Source organism: Prionailurus viverrinus, chromosome B2, assembly GCF_022837055.1.
Source record: "Prionailurus viverrinus isolate Anna chromosome B2, UM_Priviv_1.0, whole genome shotgun sequence".
NCBI lineage: Eukaryota > Metazoa > Chordata > Mammalia > Carnivora > Felidae > Prionailurus > Prionailurus viverrinus.
The window spans coordinates 18552226-18565853 of record NC_062565.1 but is presented as its reverse complement, the minus strand read 5'-3'; the positions used below and the strand labels follow the sequence as shown (position 1 = coordinate 18565853).

The 13628-nt window shown below is 39.9% G+C and overlaps 1 protein-coding gene across 1 annotated transcript in view; it reads right to left on the bottom strand.

Annotated features, from left to right (window-relative positions):
- LOC125166398 (uncharacterized) overlaps nt 1-13628 on the bottom strand; it is a 301490-nt gene that overhangs the window by 215660 nt on the left and 72202 nt on the right. The window contains exon 10 of the mRNA XM_047860338.1: nt 1445-1639. Within this exon, the coding sequence (XP_047716294.1) occupies nt 1445-1639 (195 nt within the window). The remainder of the gene's footprint in view (nt 1-1444; nt 1640-13628) is intronic.

Sequence of the window (13628 nt, the reverse complement as noted above, 5' to 3'; positions counted from 1 at the left end):
TGTGCTTTAACCTAAAACTTAGCATACATTGTATGTAACTAAAGAACAGGAGTCAAGAATATTTTATGGGGCATTTGAACTTCATTGCTTACCTTCCACTCACAGGAACAGGCCATTTTCATTTTTAGGAATAGGCCATTTTCATTTTTAGCAAGTGCTGGGAAGTTTATCCAAATGGATAAGATTTTTTTTAATGGACTTGTTTCAGATTAAACAAAAATTAAACTGGGATTATTAATAACTCAAATGTCATTAAGTCATGTTTTCTATACTCACAAGTCCCAAATAGTCTTTGGAATCATTTGACCTCAAAGAATTCTCTATTACATTGTGCTTTAAGCAAAAAATAATGCCGTTCTTCGAAGCAGTTTACTGTACTCTCTTGGCTCCTGGAGTTAGTAGCTACCCATTAATCTGCAGCCAACGGTTAAGTACCTTTTAATCCTGCCTAGACTTTATTTTGTGAGCGATAATATATATTTCCATATAGATAGTATGCTTCTGGAATCAAATCACAGCTAAATAAACAGTGGAAGTTGCTAAACTTCTTTTGTTTTCTCACAGAAGTCATACTTAAAAACCAATCAGAATAACAATTATTTTTGGCTTAATTAGAAAATCTTAATTAACAATAAAGACTTAACCTTAATATGTTGGCTTCCAAAAATATTTTTTTTTAAAAATTAACGCCATGTGAATAAATAAGACAAGCTCTTTAAACCTCAAGGCAGGATTACTGATGCAGGCAGACCGAGTTATTAAACACATTCTAAATTAAACGCCTCTATGAATTTTATACTGAAATATATTGTGATAGTTTTGCATGCCAAATGTGACATTTTGTATTTTAGATCCATCTTCTGTAGTAATTTTGGAAATGTCATACAAACAAAGATTTTGTCATTTACCAATGGAATTACTATGCATGGCCGCTTAGTCATTTCTTTGCTGGCTCTTGTGGTTGTTTCAAGTCAGCAAGCCATAAAAAATCTTTATCTCTCTGAAACACAGCAATTTGGAAGATAATCGAATGGTGACTAGGGGGCAGAAATGCCAGTCTGAGGAATTATACCACAATCTCTCTTGCATTTACAACCTTCCTCAAAGCGAGTGTCAGATGAGTAGGGACCGAAGACAGAAGATTCATCAAATCTCAAACCTGTCTCATTTGCATGGAGACAGTCCTGCCTCATTGTCTAGTGGGAACCCAGCCTGGCACTGTGCACACCGTTCTTGAGGAATTCCCAATGCTTTACAGTCGAGAATTTTAGCCCTTCTATTTGAGCGTAGAATTCTCCTCAAAGATATTTACCAAGACCTGTTGAAACTCTGTTTCTCTAGAGGGTCCCAGCAGGAGGAAAAGCCAAGCAGGACAGCGAGCCAAGAACCGTTGATCTCATCATTTCACGTTTTTGCATCCGAGAAAGAGTCATGAGAGTCTCACCTTCCAGCAAGGTCCTGCTGCTGCTGCCTTTGATTCGTGAGTTACGTCTGTGAGCGTACAGAGCTCGGCCGGCCTGTTTTCTTTCCAGACATCTCGATGTGCAATTAATGGTTGACTTGGCACTCTGCAGTGGGTACAAGAGGAGGGGAGATAAAAGGAAGAGAAATTGACAATGGGGATAATGAAAAGGTTTGCCTTTGGAACCACAACACAATTCGATGTTTTCCTCAAACATTGTGTCAGATTAACTGAGAATTAGATAAATACCACACAACTACCGTTGATTAAAGTTGGGGAGATGAGTAGCTTTTGAAATGTGATCTCTATAAAATTCAAGACTCCCTGTAGTCAATACTGATCTCCCAGTAATTAAAATGTGGCTCGTTTCAGAAATTACCGAAGATCAAATATTTGGTAAGACATTTTGCCACTTCATTTTCAGCCCCCCACTCCTTCAATCTTATAAACTGATGAAGAAACTTGGAAATAGAGGAATCGTTCAAATAGCTGAATAGCTGATATGACATAAACTTTTTTTATTTTTTTAATGCAATGGCCAGAAATCAAGATCTATTTCTACCTTCAAAAATGTTCCCCAGGCTTTTTTTTTCCTGTTAACATTTACTGTCTTTATTTGAGGTTCTTTTTTATGACTCATTTATTTATTTATTCATTTATTTATTTATTTAATTTTGAGCTTCTAACATTTGCCTGCGTTCCCAAATTCATTTGAATTAAGAAGGATCTTATATTTCATTTCTCCTAACTTAAGCTTAATTCCATCAGCAGAGCCATCTGTGACAATGACTGTACCCCCACCAGAGGAATGGCCTTTTTGGATCTCACAGCTGATTTAGTTTCTTGTGATAGAAATGATTTCCCTTAATTTGGTTAGAGCTCCATTGACACAAGGGTTCATTAGGACACCATTTGCTGGCAATTCAATTTCAAATTAAATACACTTTGTTGTAAATTTTATTACTTTTAAACTACTGTATCTATTGTCTTTAATGGCCCTATTATACAGTTATGAAGGTAAACAGATTTCATTAGTAAACATCAAACTTGATGTGTTAACCACAGTGAGATGGTTTCCTCAGTTTCTTTCTTTGTTCTTTTGATAAGCATTGTAAGGCACTCATGAAATATCTTAAAAACTTAATCTAAATAATTAGATGCTGAATTCATGATTATCATCCTAAAGGTGGGGGGAAGTTCCTTAGTCACAATCCTAGTTCTTTGTAATTAAAGGTTTCCTAAGAATACCTCCCTTAGTTAAAAAGAAACACAATGCACATCAAAAGGTTAATACACAGTTTTAACACCTTATCAGGTACGGAGAGGTAAGTCTAGAGATTGGTGTCCCCTTGGAGTGAGTAGTCAGACCCTAGACCAGGAACCAGACCAGACATGAGCTCATTTTGAATTAGGTCCTGTAGCATATTATTACTCTCTGTTTCCCCTCATATACAATACTTATTACTTTTGTGATTATAGAAATATATGCTTATGTTTGCACATTATGCAAAATTTAATTGTATAAAAAGCCCCACAGTAGTCATCCATTAGTCCACGACCCTGATATAAACACTGATGAAATATTGAGGTCCGTTCCTCATAGCCAGGTAGCAAAATATACCTTTTTATTCTTTACAAAATAAGACTGATGAAGTAAATACTATTTTGTAACCCATATTTACCACTTTGTACATTATAGGCATTTTCCATGTGACTAGATTTTTTTTCCGCATGGCATAATCTCTTATTGTTGGATATTTAGGTTCGTTCCAACTCTCACTACTGTAAATGAGTCTGTAATTAACTCCCTTGCATATAATGTCTTGTAGACATCCCTGGCCATTTTCCTGGTCTGAAGTCCTAACACAGAAAAGTTGGGCGCTGGGAACATGCTACCCTATACCTCCGTGATACCACCTTGAGCAGTGAATGACATCTCAGCAAAATACAATCTTGCCTGCTTGGCATGTTCCCTGAGGCACTGAATTGTCTTCACAGAGAGACAGGCCCCACTCCAGCTGATACCTTATTTTCTCTGCTAGTCAGATTAGAAATTAAGTAAAATTACAATGAGCAAACAGCATTGATATATACAACAGGATTTCTCAACCTCTGCACTATTGACATTTTGAACCCCATAATCCTTTGTTGTAGAGGCTGGCCTGTGCATTGTAGAATGTTTAGCAAGATCCCTGGCCCCCGACCACCAGATGCCATTAACAGACCCTTCCCTAGTCCCAGTCATGATAATAATAATAAAAAAAAAAATGTCTCCAGGGGCTCCTGGGTGGCTCAGTCGGTTGAGCGTCCAACTTCAGCTCAGGTCATGATCTCACAGTCCGTGAGTTCGAGCCCGGCGTTGGGCTCTGTACTGACAGCTCAGAGCGTGGAGCCTGCTTTGGATTCTATGTCTCCTTCTCTCTCTGCCCCTCCCCTGCTCATGCTCTGTCTCTCTCTGTCTCAAAAATAAATAAAAACATTTTTTTAAAAAGTCTCCAGACATTGCCAAATGTCTCTTGAGGCCAAAACTGATCCCTGTTGAGAACCCCTGATATACAGTATTAACTAACACTTATGGGATGCCTAGCATGTTCAAGGTACTCTTTTGAAAACATTATATCTATTATTTCATTTAACCCTTCAGATAATCCAATGAGGTATTATTATTTCTACTTCACTGATGAACCGATGCTGGGGAATGTTGACCATCTTATTTGAGGTCACATGGTCATAAGGGATAAAAGCCTGAGATTCAAAGGGAGACCATCTACCTTGAGAGCCCCTCTGAACCCACACCCACCACTACTGCACTTCCTCTCCTGGCACAGAGAAACAGCAGGTGCCACAGCCTGATCTTGGAAGCTCCTACACTAGACGAAGAATTTAGATACTTCCTGAGAGGTAAGTAAGGGGTGGTTCCAAGCTATACTTCCATTACTATGATGGCCCCATCCCCAACAGTCATATAGGAATGGAAGGGCACAGATAAATCTCAAGAGGAAGGGAGGTCATGTCTCCCACAAACCTGATCCTTAAGGTGAATCAAACTCGGGCTGCTTGGTACCTATAATTGCCCCATATTTAACCTAGAGTGAAACAAACAAAATAAAATAAAATGCATTCAATCCACCATGAAGGAACGTACTTGTCAAATGTTTTGTCAGTGTTTAAACATGACATAGGAATGTACTGACTGAGTCCTTCCCCTCCACATTTCAGGTCCTGCATGGAAGAAAAAAGAAATGAAATAAAATTGGTCAAAAAAATACTTGAAGCATTGTATGTAGAAGTTGGTTTTTCTAAGACCTGGATATGCTACTATAAGGGTTGAGGTTCCAGGAGACAAATGAGAACATGGGACTTACACCTTTTGCAGCCACCTTTTATAGACTATGACTTTCCTAACTCTGCTTAGTTACTTTTGGCCAGGAAGGTGGAGAGAATTATAAAAGCATTTAAAAAGGAGGAGAAATAATTGAGAGATGCAAAGCCAGCTTTTTTTAATGTTTATTTATTTTTGAGAGAGACAGTGCAAACGGGAGAAGGGCAGAGAGAGAGGGAGACACAGAATGTGAAGCAGGCTCCAGGTTCTGAGCCATCAGAACAGAGCCCGATGCAGGGAATGAACTCACGAACTGCAAGATCGTGAACTGAGCTGAAGTCAGACGCTTAACCAACTGAGCCACCCACGCGCCCTGAAAAACCAGCTTTCTTTGTCTCCGCTTCTCTCTCTCTCTGTCTCTCACACACACACACACACACACACTCACACACACACACGTGCCTGCATACACACCACACAATGGTACGGTTTAACAAAATGTAAATGGACATATGGCTGAATGTGTAGGATGCTAGAGATGTTAATAATAATTGTGATCGTGTAATTTATCATCCAATCCAGAACACTTGGGTAGTCAATGAGGAAACAATTATTCTAGGACAAACAGGCATAACTCAGGATTGCGCCATGCAAAATACAACACGCAGCAACCCTTCTAAGAATACTGATCCAGATGTTCTGAAAGGGTATCATATGGACAAATATCAACATATTTAGTGAAAGTGAATGATGAGGAAATGAAAGAGGGAGAAAGATCTCAGAATGGAAGCTGCTGTCCTTTGTAACCTAACCTTGGAAATGACAGAGCAGCACTTCTGCTACAGCCTATTGGCCACACAGATGAATCCTGATACAGTGCGGGATGGAACTATGAAAAGGTGCTAAGAGGAGGCCAAGATCCTGAGTCCCCGACAATGATGAAATCCAAACAAGCAAATGTTGGTAGTTCCTTGATTAAGTCTCAAGGTTGGAATGCTTCTCTATGGCTCTCAGCTCTGTCCTCTAGTTGCCTGGTTCCACTCTTTGGATCTTCCCTGCTTTTTTTTTTAATGAAAGGTAACCCACGTTTGCAGCTACATAGTGTTCTCAACCTGTTTTCTGCCAATAGAATTTGGGAGTCCAAAGACATCTTTATTTTGTTCTCTCTCAGTCTCTTTCTTTTTTTAAAATGTTTATTTATTTTTGAGGGGGGGGGGTGGCACACAAGCTGGAGAGGGGCACAGAGAAAGGAACAGAAGATCCAAAGCGGACTCTGTACTGACAGCAGAGAGCCCGACGCAGGGCTCGAACTCACAAACCATGAGATCATGACCTGAGCTGAAGTCAGACACTTAACTGACTGAGCCACCCAGGTGCCCCTCTCTCGGTCTCTTTCAATCCAAGCAGGTGCTTTGTCTGCTTATCTAATTCCATTTAAAACTGTGTAGGTCTTCAGTGAATCTTAATGGAGTCCACTTGGTTAGACAAAAACCAAACCCACAAATCTCTTCAAGAGAAGACCTTCCCTACCACACGTTTCCACTGAAAGGATGCCATGTCATATATTGTGATTCTAGTAAGTAAATCTTCTAGTAAGTAAATTCTAGTAAGTAAATCTTCTCAAGTTTATCACATAGTTTAGAAGGAGTTTCATAATAGCAATGCTAATGTGCATTTATTGAGCATTGATACTCATTGTACTAGGCCCTGTACTTTGTTCAGCCTCCTATTCTACAGATATTTATTATGGTTTTGCTTTATGCCAGACACTGTGCTAGAAGCCAGAAATACAGTGGTATACAAATATATACATTATACTTGACATTGTAAAACCATCTTTCTACTGGACATGATAAATAAAACAAACTTGAGAAATGAATAAAACAATAGCAAGTATGATAAGAATGGAAAATGCAGAGAAGAACCCAAAGAATAGTATAGAGAAGAATTTTAAGGGACAAGTTTGTGGGGGAAGGTTAGGAAAGACAGAATTTTTTTTTAATGAGACTAGTAAAAAAATTGTTTAGCCATGCAAAGAGCAAAAGAAATTAATTGTTCCAGGCAGAAAGAACAGCATGTACAAAGGTCCTGAGGTAGGACATAGTTTTATGGAAAGGAAAGGAAAGGAAAGGAAACGAAAGGAAACGAAAGGAAACGAAAGGAAACGAAAGGAAACGAAAGGAAGGAAAGAAGTTTGGCTGTGACCTAAGTATAGCCCCAGAGGAGAATACTGGGAACTTGGGTTAGAAATATAAATAGGAGCCAGACCTTGCTGGACATGCAGGTGATGTTAACCAATCTACATATTATATGCAACTAGGAAGCCATTAAAAAGTTTGAGTAAATAAGTTATAATTATCTGACCTATGTATAACCAGTGATGAAATTTTGAAACTATTAAATGTGTGTCTATTTATTCCTCCCTCCAATAGATCACAATTCTCAGCAAAGTTCAGCTATGGTAACATTCAGCTTCAGATAATTGGAGAGGGGAAATGTCTTCTCAAGACGGAGAACATCAAAAAGAAGTCACAACCAGAAAGCAAGAGGCAGTGGGGACTCTTCCCCCCTTTTGCTCCACGTGGAGTGGGAACTGAAGAAGGAGGTAAAAATAAGGAAATCAAGCAGCCAAACGTGTACGTATGGTGGCTTCCTCCCACCTCATCCCCTCCTCTCCAAGGCAGAAATCCTGCAGGAACTGCAGAAGTGTGTGACAATTTGAGGAGAAACCAAGGAACTGAAGGGTCATGCTAGACTTTCAGTTAAAATTCTGAGAGACATGAACCCCATGTTCCAACATGGCGGGCATAAGCCTAGTTAACCAGTTAACCACATTACGCAAAATGGGAATTTTGTTGTGGTTAATCACCAAGAAAGCCCAAGTTCAGGGTCTGTATCAGAAAAAGTCCCAGTAGAAATGCGGGCATTCTCAAAATGAGATGATGACAAATGTTTTATCAAGAGCTATGGATTTAGGAGCAGGCTGATTCTACCATCAGGCGTGAAGGGATGAGGACACACAGCCATCACCAGACACTGGAAGGAGAGTCATATAAAGTCATCTCTCTTGAGTAGAACAGAGACCCTGGGTGGAGGGACAGAGCCAGCTCAATGCAGCCTTGACCTCACAAGGAGGAGGGAGGAACTAACTATTATATGACTTCTCTCTTCTCTCCTTCTTAACCCTTAACAAGACTCCCCATTGATGGAAAGCAACCAGAAGCATAGGGTACAGGAGCCCTACAGGTGTGGCCTCACACTTTAGTCTTGTGTGACAGAAAACGTGGCAGATTTAGACTCGCAAGTTTACCGAGGAGCAAACGGTGTATGTAGAGCAACCTACAGGGCGAACCACTTGACTCACCTATGAAGCCTTGCTGATGAACTGAATGAGGAAGATGAGGGGAAATGAAAAACGAAAAGCCAACTTGAGATTTCTGGCCTAAGTAAATCAATGGTCTGTGGTGCCATTTACTGAGAAAGGAAAGGTGGGGCAGGCAATGCAAACACAGTTTTGAGGAACGAAATACAAGCCTCCAGGTCGCACCTGTTAAACGTGCAGTGTTTTTGTGATACCCGCGTGGCAACGGTAAATAGGAGTGAACTACCTGAGTCTGACAGTAACAGAAGAGATCAGAGCTTCTGGTTCTCACCAGCAAGACGATGGAATTTAGGTGACGGGAATTAATGAAGCCACCTTGCGAGGCACTTCTAAGCACTTTTGTAGGCATTACGTCGTTTGATTCTTGCAACAGCCCTATAATGCATGCACTCTGAGCATCACACTTATTTTGCAGATGGGTAAACTGAGGCTCAGAGACCTTGAGGTTTGGGTACGCGGTGGAGACTGGAGACAGCTCTCTGTGGTTCCAGAGCTCAGTCTTTTTTTCTTTTTTAAATGTTTATTTATTTTTGAGAGAGAGTGCGAGTGGGGGAGGGGCAGAGAGAGAGGGAGACACAGAGTCCAAAGCAGGCTCCAGGCTCCACACTGGCAGCACAGAGCCCCACACGGGCTCCAACCGGGGAACCGTGAGATCATGACCTGAGCCCGAGTAAGTCGTTTAACTGACAGAGCCACCCAGGCGCCCCAACAAAGACCCATCTTAATCCATGTAATTGGCCCTGCACAGAGTCACATTGCCTTTTTAGACGTTACATGCACAGGGTGACAGTTTTTTCACTCACTTCACTCCATATAGTTTCTATTATTAGCCCATGATCAAATCAACATCCTTGTGCCAACAATTAAGGCTTGCATCGATGGATGTGTATGGTCCTTTGGAAAGGCGTGCAGAGAGCTAAACAGTAAAACTTTATTAAAACTTAGGAAATTTTCCTTTGCACCAACCATTTTCCAAAAAAGACCAAACAGGGCAAGCATAGTTTGCAAAGATGATGAATTCCCTCACGGAGCCAACTATTTTCAAATCCTCTCAAGGACTCCGGAAGCACGGACGATTTATTAACGGTGAGCTAATTAAAAGGTATCACTTCATTAAGGAAGATTTTACCCCCAACTTTATTATGTAACAATTATTTCTTGCCGCTTTAGTCATATATCTGCTTTTAGAGAAAAATAATTCGTGTGTGTGTGTGTGTGTGTGTGTGTGTAGAATTTGTTTCAAAATATTTTGCCACCCAGACTGTCCACCATATCCTATTAGTCTGAACAAGGGATGGTTTGTTATAATTGGGGATTACACAGGGAACAGTTTGGCAAGAATTACTAAAGAATAATAGGCAATAATGCCTTGGAAAACTTGGGGTGCCTGGGTAGCTCAGTCATGTAAGCGTCTGACTTCGGCTCAGGTCATGATCTCACAGTTTGTGAGTTCCAGCCCCACGTCGGGCCCTGTGCTGACAGCTTAGAGCCTGGAGCCTGCTTCGGATTCTGTGTCTCCCTCTCTCTCTGCCCCTCCCCCGTTCATGCTCTGTCTCTCTCTGTCTCAAAAATAAATAAAACATTTTTAAAAATTTAAGAAAAATAATACCTTAGAAAACTTAAATAGCTTAATCTTGCCAGATGAAACTCATAATAACATTAAAGTACTTTAAACTCTGTATTATGTTTCTCAAATATCAGAGTGAAGAGTGAGGATACACTATGGTTAACAAAACAAACAAACAAACAAAAAACTCCCGGAAGCCTTTCTCCAAATACAGAGCATCCTTGAGGAGCTTGACACACTGTGATATGGACTATCTGCTCCATATTGGCTACAAGAATTACACCTTTTTAACTTTTACATCTGCTACTTAAAAAGACAGAAAACATAAAACTCTCCAAAAAGAAACAAAATAAGAAAAAAAAATCTGTGGTCATGTACAACATGTACAAATATAGAAGTGATGGTCATGTACAACATTTGATCAAAAAACAATGAAAGTTGTCTTCGTCTTTCCATTCTTCACATCTTCTACTTAAAGCTCTTGGGAGTCAGATCCCAGACCGTTATAAGAATGGGTTTTCTAGGGGCTCCTGGGTGGCTCAGTCGGTTAAGCATCCGACTTCGGCTCAGGTCATGACCTCACGGTTTGCGAGTTTGAGCCCCGAGTCGGGCTCCGCACTGACAGCTCAGAGCCTGGGGCCTGTTTCGGATTCTGTGTCTCTCTCTCTCTCTGCCCCTCCCCTGCTCATGCTCTGTCTCCATCTGTCTCAAAAATAAATAAAACATTTAAAAAAATATAAAAAAGAATGGGTTTTCTATTAATATGTAGGGGAATATAAAAATTTTGGAGACATGAGTTGAGAAAGAAAGAACATTTAAATTTAAATTTCTAAGAAACATAAAATCAAATATGCAAGAAGTATTTGGTATGATCCAGACTAAGGAAGATACTGAGAAGTAGCTGAGGAATAATGCATCACTTTACAAACTCGTGAAAACTTTCCTAACATACCAATTTCCTAAATTTATTTAATTTTCAAAGTATTTGTAATAAGTGCCTTATTGAGATGTATTTTAGAGTCGTGAGGGAAAAATGGTTCTGATGTTAAATATAAAATCATGCCTTTGAAAACTAAAATAATAAATAAAATCATGCCTTTGGCTTTTCAAGCAGAGGAAAGGGTCTACCAATGACCTAATACCATGAAAACTGTTTCTACATGTGCCCTGTCATTTAGAAGAAGCTATTTAAGATAACAAAATAATTGCAGTTGGTCAAAGCAAGTTCTATTTATGGAAGAATTAGGGCTAACGAATTTAGACAAAATGGTAGAATATAAAGCCATCATCTTGCAATTCTTAATGAATTATTTCTGGCAAGGATTATCAATTGACATAAAGCCGTCAAAAGTGACTAGTTGATGAGGAAGTGAATACTGTTTGATACCCAAGTAATCACACAGACTTTTTAATTTCAAAGGGAAAATCACAGATGAGTCACGATACCATCACCATAAACCAACAACCAATTTTAGCATCAAAAATGAAGCAATCAATGACCAGATATTATTCATCTCTAGATATATCAAAATACGGACTTCACCGTATTGTCTCTGATGTACTCCAGTCAAAGATATTCATCTTGCACTCGACCAGCACTTTTAGAACAACTTCCATAATATTGGAATATCTGTCAGTTCAGAGCCTGGAGCCTGCTTCCGATTCTGTGTCTCCCTCTCTCTCCACCCCTCCCCTGCTTGTACTCTGTCTCTCTCTCTCTCAGAAATAAGTAAACATAAACGTTAAATATATATATGTGTATATATATATATATATACATATATATATACACATATATATACATATATACACACATATATTTATATATGTGTATTTAAAGCATCATCCCCCAAATAATCCCATCATCTGCATAAATCTCCAAAATTTTGTTGGAAATTGTGGCAGTACAGTAAGAATTGGGACTCGACAAAAACTTGTCATTAAAAAATCACATCTTTTTAAAAAATTTTTTAATGTTTATTCTTTTTTTTTTCTATTTTTTTTTTCAACGTTTATTTATTTTTGGGACAGAGAGAGACAGAGCATGAACGGGGGAGGGGCAGAGAGAGAGGGAGACACAGAATCGGAAACAGGCTCCAGGCTCTGAGCCATCAGCCCCGAGCCCGACGCGGGGCTCGAACTCACGGACCGCAAGATCGTGACCTGGCTGAAGTCGGACGCTTAACCGACTGCGCCACCCAGGCGCCCTAATGTTTATTCATTTTTGAGAGAGAGACAGAGTGCGAGTGGGGAGGGGCAGAGAGAGAGGGAGACACAGAATCGGAAGCAGGCTCCGGGCTCTGAGCTGTCAGCACAGAGCCTGACCCGGGGCTTGAACCAGTAGACCACGAGATCATGACCTGAGCCAAAGTGGGACACTTAACTGAGCGACCCCAAATCACATCATTAATAGTTAAAATAATTTGTTTTTATCCGAGTACAGTTGACACACAATGTGACATTACTTTCGGGTGCACAGGTTTCGACTCCACAAGTTTATATGCTCTGCTATGCTCATCACCATATGTCACCATACAATGCTATTCCTTCATATTCACAGAATCTCAAAGCCGATGATGTAAATTTCAGCCCACTAATTACCTTAGGGACACTGGAGTTAGGAAGTAGTAGCAATAGGAAAAAAAAAGTGACAAAAAAATCTCCAGGTGGTTTTTCCACTATAAAAAATTATATTTTCTAAAATGAAGCCACTTAATATAAATGGGGGAAAGAAAGCATTCTGAGGAGCTTTCTTTAACAGTTATACAATTTTTCCACCAGTATTAAATTTATGTGGGCATTTTCAAACGTACGAATTATTTGTGGCACTCTATCTGTCTCCCCTTTTGCACAGATGTCATTCACCTTCTTAAGGCCTTCTTAATATTTTATATTACTTTCATCAACAGTTATCGAATGCTTGATGTTCCCTGGGAATGAGCAGGCCGACAGTCCAACATGGGGGGACTTATCACAGAACAAGGAGAATCACTGAGAAGCTTCAAGTACGGAGAGTTTTCAATGAAGTAATAGAACTAAACTATGGAGCAAGGTGAACACAAGAATAAAAAACAGATTCCTCAAAAGCATACACGGAGATAATTTATAAGTTATTTTATAGAACCAGGTAAAATCTTTATGTTTTTCAATTTAGTTATTTAAATTCAGGTTAGTTAACATCCAATGAATTACTAGTGTCAGGAGTAGAGCCCAGTGATTCATCACTCACATACAACACCCAGTCGTCATCCTGAAAAGTGGCCTCCGGAAGGCCCATCCCCCATTTAGCCCATCCCCCCTCACCTACCTTCCAGCAACCATCTGTTTGTTCTCTGACTGACTTATTTCGCTGTGACATAATACACTCCATCCACGTTGTTGCAAATGGTGAGATTTCATTATTTTTGATTGCCAAATAGTATTCCATTGTGATTGGCTATTGTTTTTATTTTATTTTGATGTTTATTCATTTTGAGAGAGACAGAGACCGAGTGTGAATAAGGGAGGGACAGAGAGAGAAAGGGAGACACAGAATCCGAAGCAGGCTCCAGGTTCTGAGCTGTCAGCACAGAGCCGGACGCGCTGCGAGATCATGACCTGAGATGAAGTCCGTCACTCAACCGACTGAGCCACCCAGGCGCCCCTGGATTGGTTATTGTTGATAGCACTGCTATAAACATTGGGATGCATGTGCCCCTTCAAATAAGCATTTTTGTATCCTTTGGATAAATACCTTGTAGTGCCATTGCTGGGTCATAGGGTAGATCTATTTTTAGCTTTTTTAGGAATCTCCATAGTGTTTTCCAGAGTGGCTGCACCAGTTTGCATTCCCACCAACAGTGCAGGATTTCTCATCCTCGCCAACATCTGTTGTTTCCTCAATTGTTAATTTTCG